This window comes from Ipomoea triloba, chromosome 11, assembly GCF_003576645.1.
Source record: "Ipomoea triloba cultivar NCNSP0323 chromosome 11, ASM357664v1".
NCBI lineage: Eukaryota > Viridiplantae > Streptophyta > Magnoliopsida > Solanales > Convolvulaceae > Ipomoea > Ipomoea triloba.
The window spans coordinates 821,648-827,986 of record NC_044926.1 but is presented as its reverse complement, the minus strand read 5'-3'; the positions used below and the strand labels follow the sequence as shown (position 1 = coordinate 827,986).

At 38.1% G+C, this 6,339-nt stretch overlaps 2 protein-coding genes across 2 annotated transcripts in view; both read right to left on the bottom strand.

The window, feature by feature from the left end:
- LOC115997554 (UMP-CMP kinase 3-like) overlaps positions 1-790 on the bottom strand; it is a 6,560-nt gene extending 5,770 nt beyond the window's left edge. The window contains exons 1-2 of the mRNA XM_031237134.1: positions 641-790; positions 207-377 (exon numbers count right to left, since the gene is read on the bottom strand). Of these exons, the coding sequence (XP_031092994.1) occupies positions 207-236 (30 nt within the window). The 5' untranslated portion in view covers positions 237-377; positions 641-790. The remainder of the gene's footprint in view (positions 1-206; positions 378-640) is intronic.
- Positions 791-1,382: 592 nt separating this feature from the next.
- LOC115995598 (nucleolar GTP-binding protein 1) lies at positions 1,383-5,985 on the bottom strand. Its single transcript, XM_031234685.1, has 14 exons — positions 5,852-5,985; positions 5,440-5,573; positions 4,982-5,102; positions 4,811-4,875; positions 4,601-4,714; positions 4,430-4,504; positions 4,035-4,073; positions 3,885-3,956; positions 3,556-3,669; positions 3,092-3,163; positions 2,965-3,001; positions 2,693-2,805; positions 2,181-2,387; positions 1,383-2,028 (listed from the first exon to the last, which is right to left on the bottom strand). The coding sequence occupies exons 1-14, from the start codon at positions 5,931-5,933 to the stop codon at positions 1,936-1,938; spliced, it is 1,338 nt and encodes a 445-aa protein (XP_031090545.1). The 5' UTR covers positions 5,934-5,985; the 3' UTR covers positions 1,383-1,935.
- Between the last annotated feature and the right edge of the window lie 354 nt (positions 5,986-6,339).

Sequence of the window (6,339 nt, the reverse complement as noted above, 5' to 3'; positions counted from 1 at the left end):
GGGGGGGGGGGGGGGGGGGGGGGGGGGGGGGGGGGGGGGGGGGGGGGGGGGGGGGGTCACGGCATTATTTAAAAAAAAAAAAAGAAAAAAAAAAGAAACTCAATCAAATAGTCTAGAGCAAATAGAGGTAGTCATTAAGAATATTTCTAATTCAAGTAACAAAAACGGATAAGAAAACTGAACTCGCGGGACCATCTCAAAGGTACCTTCTTTACAGAATCACGGACTGTTGCCATGAATGCCAAGTAACCGGTGTTTAGTAAGCAATCAGCCCTGCTACCACTTCAAATTACAAGGAAATCTCGACAGAAACAAACTAATTATCCAAGTATTGGACACAAACTCTTTGGACTCTTCAATACAGAAACCTTCAATTCCTGCAACACGGTAACATTCAAGCTATATCCAAACCATCATACAGTGAACAGAGCGCGAAATTCAACAACAGCACTCAAATCACAGAACAAATCAAGGCAAAAACATCACATTCACAGCAAAACAGCACATAGAATCTACAAAATTGGATTAAAAAGTGTGCTTAAAAGTTAAAATCAAGCTAATGAGATCGTAACAGATGGGGAGATTGCTTGGTTGAGAAATAAGATATTCAAGTAGCATAGAGAAAGAGCTTAAAGTGTACCTAACGTACGTAACGAGGAGAAAGAGATGGGGAAGGAAATGGAGAGCTAGTTGCGAAGACGTTGCTGCGTGTATTTATAGGGACGACCGTCGCGACAGTGTCTGAAAGCTAACTGCCATTTCCCGCTACCGCGAAGAAGTTGGTTTATCAGTCTCGTTTGTCATCAAGCCGAGGCTAATTATAATTAGACACCTTTTTTTATATAAAAATAAATAAAAATTGTAGCTAATGTTAAGATAGAAATTGCTCCAATGAGTTGCGTTCAAATGAGAACTACTCTTGGGCGAATATATTATGTGTCTAAAATATTAGATTGTGTGTCTAAAATATTAGATTGTGTACTAGTAGTTGACACGATCTCACTTTAAGGGGTAGTTCAGTTTATACTACTTGACCATATAGACATTCATGCGGGTGGCTACATTTGGGGCTATATGTGTTTGATGCACGTTTCGATTGTGTCGTCACTTCTAAGTTACTAAAGCGAACATTCAACTTTAATAGTGGTGACCATCGCTGAAAAGGATGACCAGATGAGCATAATTCTCGTACTAAAGAGTAACAAGTTTGGTTCATGATAATATCCGATCAAATCTATCACACAAAATTTTCTTAGTATAATTTACCTTTCTTATGTGATTTGCAAGCTATTATATAGGAGCATAGGGTACGGACATCATCAAATTGTGATGACGGATTCCCTTGCCCCCCCAAAAAAAAGAAAATAATAAAACAATGAATGTGAATGCAACTTCTTGAGTGAATAGCGATAAACTGCAAGTTCAGAGATTTGAAGCACCATTCAAGTGGTCTCTCATTTTCACCTGCTATAGGAATCGATACTGAACAACGTCACAGAATCTAAACCTATGGAATTGAAGCTATGCAGAAAGAAAAAAAAGATTTAACTATAGAAATGGTGGGAACAAACATGGAAGAATCCGATTCCACATACAGCTGTCCTAAACTAGTGCGCTTGGATGGTGGAAGAACTAGTTGAATGTTTACCAATCGAGTGCAGTATCAAATCCGGTGTGAAAAGAGATCACAATGCAGCATATCTTATCTTCCTCTTTCGGTTAAAATATGTTAGATTTAAGCAAGAATCTGGCACCAACGCTGCTCCCGAACATGTCAAAACTGCGTTCTTGGCAACAGGTATGGATCGGGAGGACCGGGGGCTTCATGGTTGCATAATCTGTTGAGGATGTTACCGTCTGGTATTATGTCGGCCTTGGAGCCGGAGGCTCTGGTGGAATATACAAAGATGTGTTTCTTGGGAGTTCACAAACCGACTATCTGGGGACTTCGAGGTTTTCTTGATTGCTGTTGTGGGTTTTAATCCTTGCCGATTGAGAGATAAGGAGCTGATGGACTCTGCTCTTTAACTGCAAGAGCCAAAACGAAAATGCTGGAGTTAATCGAGGACCGTGCATTGGTTTTTAAAGTGATAGACATCCTAGGAAAATGCTCATTTGTGTCTACATATGTTATATAGGAGTAATTGTTGAAAGGTATGCAAGGGGAATAGGGTACTAACATCATCAAGCCCGACTTCGTTCTTTACTGACACGTGTAACGCTCCATCAGGTCCCATTTTCCGATACCTTGCCAGCTCAGAGTCATCGGCTTTACCATCTTCTGTTACAAAGATAACAGGAGATTCTCGCAGCAAGTCACATTTAGAGACAATGTCGAGCCAAATATGATCACTAAACCTGGCTCTTATTTCCTTGTAAATGGCAAACTGCACCAGAAAGAAAAGCAATCAACCTTGGAAAATAACCCATTGAAGAACAGATAATTTCCTAGAGTTTATCAATAAGAATTAACGAGCACTTTGGCTAGGTTGAATATTTCCCATATAAAACAATAATAGAACTACTTTCTTCCAGCTTCTTCAATTTTTTTAAACTGTTTTATTAAGTTTGCAATCTTCAATTTTTATCAAATTTTGGCACTGTCACAACGATTTCATGCCAACATTACTTAGACAACCATCGTCAACTTGAAAGTCCAGAAGGCACAAAAAGTCTGAAATATACAATAAACCTGATCAGAAGGTGACATCCCGCATTCCCCAGATAAATCATGGACGTAAAGTACAGCAGTTGGCAAGTGAGTGAGAACAGCAAGCGTCAACTTTTCCAAATTGTTCCTGTCCTCTGCAGATTCAGTCGAGGAAAATAAAATACAAAACTAAGACTACTAAGGCAAAATCTAGCTTCACGTTATTCATTAACAACAAACTAGTTGGATAGTAAAACAAAATTTTTGCCTTTTGTATCAAAATCTATATTTAAATATAAAGACCTGAGTCATACCATCATGCCTCCTCAAGATGCCAGGGGTATCAGTGACCTGAAGACAAAAAATATTGTAAATGAAATTGCAGAAGAAATGCATGGAAATATGGGTAAAATTTACTAGCATACAAAGACGATGGCGAACCTGAAAATTCTGGTAGCTCAATGTAATATGCCCCATTAAAATTCCTCGAGTTGTAAATGGATAATTGCAGATCTAAATTATATGCAACAGAAATACTCAGTTGTAGATTTAGATTTAACTTCAGATATCAGACCCATAAGTAAATACATTCGAATTACACTAATTTTGCATTATTTCTTGTTTTAAAATATAGCAGTATATAAGTATTGAATCTCATGAATAGAAGTAGAAGGTGCTCTACTCAACTAAAGCCCTCATCCAAGTCTAAGAGTAAAAGGTACTACAAGATTTGAAGCCTTGAAGGTAACCAAATGACTGAATAAGAGCTTCCCGAAGGACCAAATCAGAGTAGCTCTTATATCTACCTGAAGGACAAGGCACTTGCTGTCATAGCAAAAGGCCATTTCTAACAGTTAGGATACTGGACAGTGTTCATAAAACAAAGAGACCTATGAAGTGCATACCTCAGGTTTCCCTGTTGAAAGTACACGAACCAAAGATGATTTTCCTACATTCGGAGCCCCAACAAGACAAAGAGTTGGTGTTTCCAAATCAATAACTGGCATTGCTCGCAATGTCTACAACCAAAGTAATAGTCAGAGAAAGGAAAATGGTGAGGTTTCTTAATTCAGAACATATTGCAACCATTTTCAAGAGAGTATTTAAAAATATCAAGTCAAATAAATGGAAGTATGGAACAAGAAACAATGTGTGGTAAGAACCTGAACATTATTTGCATGATAAGAGTAACCTACCATGTGGCATGCATTTCATGTTTTCTACAACCTCTTACCTTGGCAATGTCCAACAGTTCGTCGACAGCTTTTCCTTCACGTTGAAAAATTTCTTCAAGTTTTTTCATTCCCTGTATATTATAGCATAATCCTGATAATTATCTACATTACATGAACAAGTCTCATTCAAAGTGTAGATAGTTGTTCACCTCACTCAATCGCTCCTCTGCTTCACGCTTTGACAATGACTGCAAAGTATGTGATAATTAGCTTGGAACCTACCAGTAGAGATGAAATTGGGAAAAAGGACAATGCATGGTAAATTGAAGAAAAAAAAAACTAAATTAACCTATTAATATAGTGATCAAGAAACTTCCAATGGATTATTCTATCATCAATTCCCCCACCCATCAGTGCAACTCTCTAATAAGACATGCATATAGGGCATGCAGGAGATTACATATTATATTCAATCTGAAAAGGGTAAACCAGGCATTCATCCAGACAACTTATGAAATTAATCTACCCAGGGTATACAAGGATAAAAGTTGTAGGGGCAGCAAGAGAGGCAAAGTGGTTATCTGGTAAAAGAAAAGACTTCTACCTTGGCACAGAGAGAGGCATGTTCTTTTCCAACTGATACCACCTTCTTCCTTAATGCTTCAATCTTTCCCAATGCCTGCCAATGATAATAGCTATAAGACCAAGATGAATAAGGACAAACATGCATGCTCCAGTCAACCATCCAAAACTTGAGGCATATTTGAAGCTTTACCGCTTCATAGTTTCCATCTCCGAGTGTCAACTCAATCAAAGATCTTTCATAAGGGTGCAAATATTCTTTTCTTGGGAAAGTCTCCTTATACGTCCTCAATGGAAGAGCAAGCTCCTGCAGGTGGAAATATACAAGCAAAATGTTAATATGAAATAATCCATTTTCATATGAGACAAACAAAAGCACAAGTATCATATGAAAACTTTTTACCTTTAGTAACGCATCAAGCTGTTTTGCCCCCCGATTTCTCTCTCGCTTGGCAATATTTGCAATGCCTGTTTAAACAAGAAAACTAAGTACCATGAAAACTTTCCTGTTATCTATTTTTTAATATCCAGTTGGGGACTAATGTTAAAATTAGCATGCATGTAGAGAAACTACCCTTTGTAGGTGAAACCTTCTTTGCTTTCCTCAGTGCTGAATATAGTATATCTATTGATGGCATTACCATGGGTAGCTTTCTAAAGGCACCAGTGTTTTCTACTGTAGCTTTTGATTGTACCTGAAGCAAAATAGAAATTGCATATAATTTGAATGTCAAGAACACTCCAGTAGAGTAGGCCAGCAGCCAAATTAAGAAAGATTGTGATGGAGATGAAAATAAGGCAGATAAGAGGTTTGCATAAACATTGGTTCTAAAGTCTTAGGAAGCAATAGATGCCCTGATGGCTAACATTGTTCAAGGTGTCATTGGCAGAAACTTATATGATTGCAGGTGAGCTGGGAGGCCAATAATTCCCTTGCAAAATCCATAATTTTACACTCTCCCGCATGCTTTGGATTGAAGCATGTGGACATTCAACCTTTGTTCTCGTACGATGATTCAGAAAGATGCTTACTTTGTTGCTATCCAGTTTGGAATCATGACTAGGAACATAGCTGCCATTCACAATTTCATAAGCAGTAGTTTGCACTTGCTTGCACAAGCATGTCATTGGATGCATAACTCTCCCAGGCACTGTACGCAGACCTACTGTAATTGGAGGCAACATCATTCATTAGAATGACAAGAAGAGTGAGAACCACGATGCAACAGAAATATGAATGCATTTACACGATCAAAAAAAAAAAAAAAAAAGCAAAACAAAATTAAGTGAATATTGAAATGAATTTAGAACCGCAAAAGAGCATTCCCGAAACATAAACACTGAAATCATACGAGATTTCTGCACATGTATGTCTGTTTATACATGCACGAGCGTATATGTAAGAGTGCTTATACGTGTATGAGGGAGAGAGGGAGAGGAATACGTTTTGGGAGCTTGGAGCGTCTGAGTAAGCTTGAGGATGAAGGAATTTGCCATAGCTGTAACAGACTCGATGTTCCACTCATTCCTTTTCTTCACTGAGCACTCAGCTGGATATGGAGCTATCAGCTATGGAAGCCATGTTCTTAGAGAAGAGGGTTTTAAGAAATTTGGTTAAAAATAATCGGGTCAATTGTCGGGATTAAAATCGGCCGACAGGATTTTGGTTGCTCTAGCCCAAATCTCTGTTGGGCTCTACAGAAAAGGCCCAAGTATAATGCGTTTAATGACTTCATATTGCATTATTGCATGAGTAGCGAGCAAATTATTCTGTCATTCTGTGCACCCGGGTCCAAATACACAATTTACATACTGAATGTTCACAATTTATATTGTGAACATTCAATATGTAAATTGTATATTTTGAAAATGAATTTATTTTGCAAGGTGAGCTAGGTCCATGGTATAACTATTAAGGAGTAGTGTCAACAG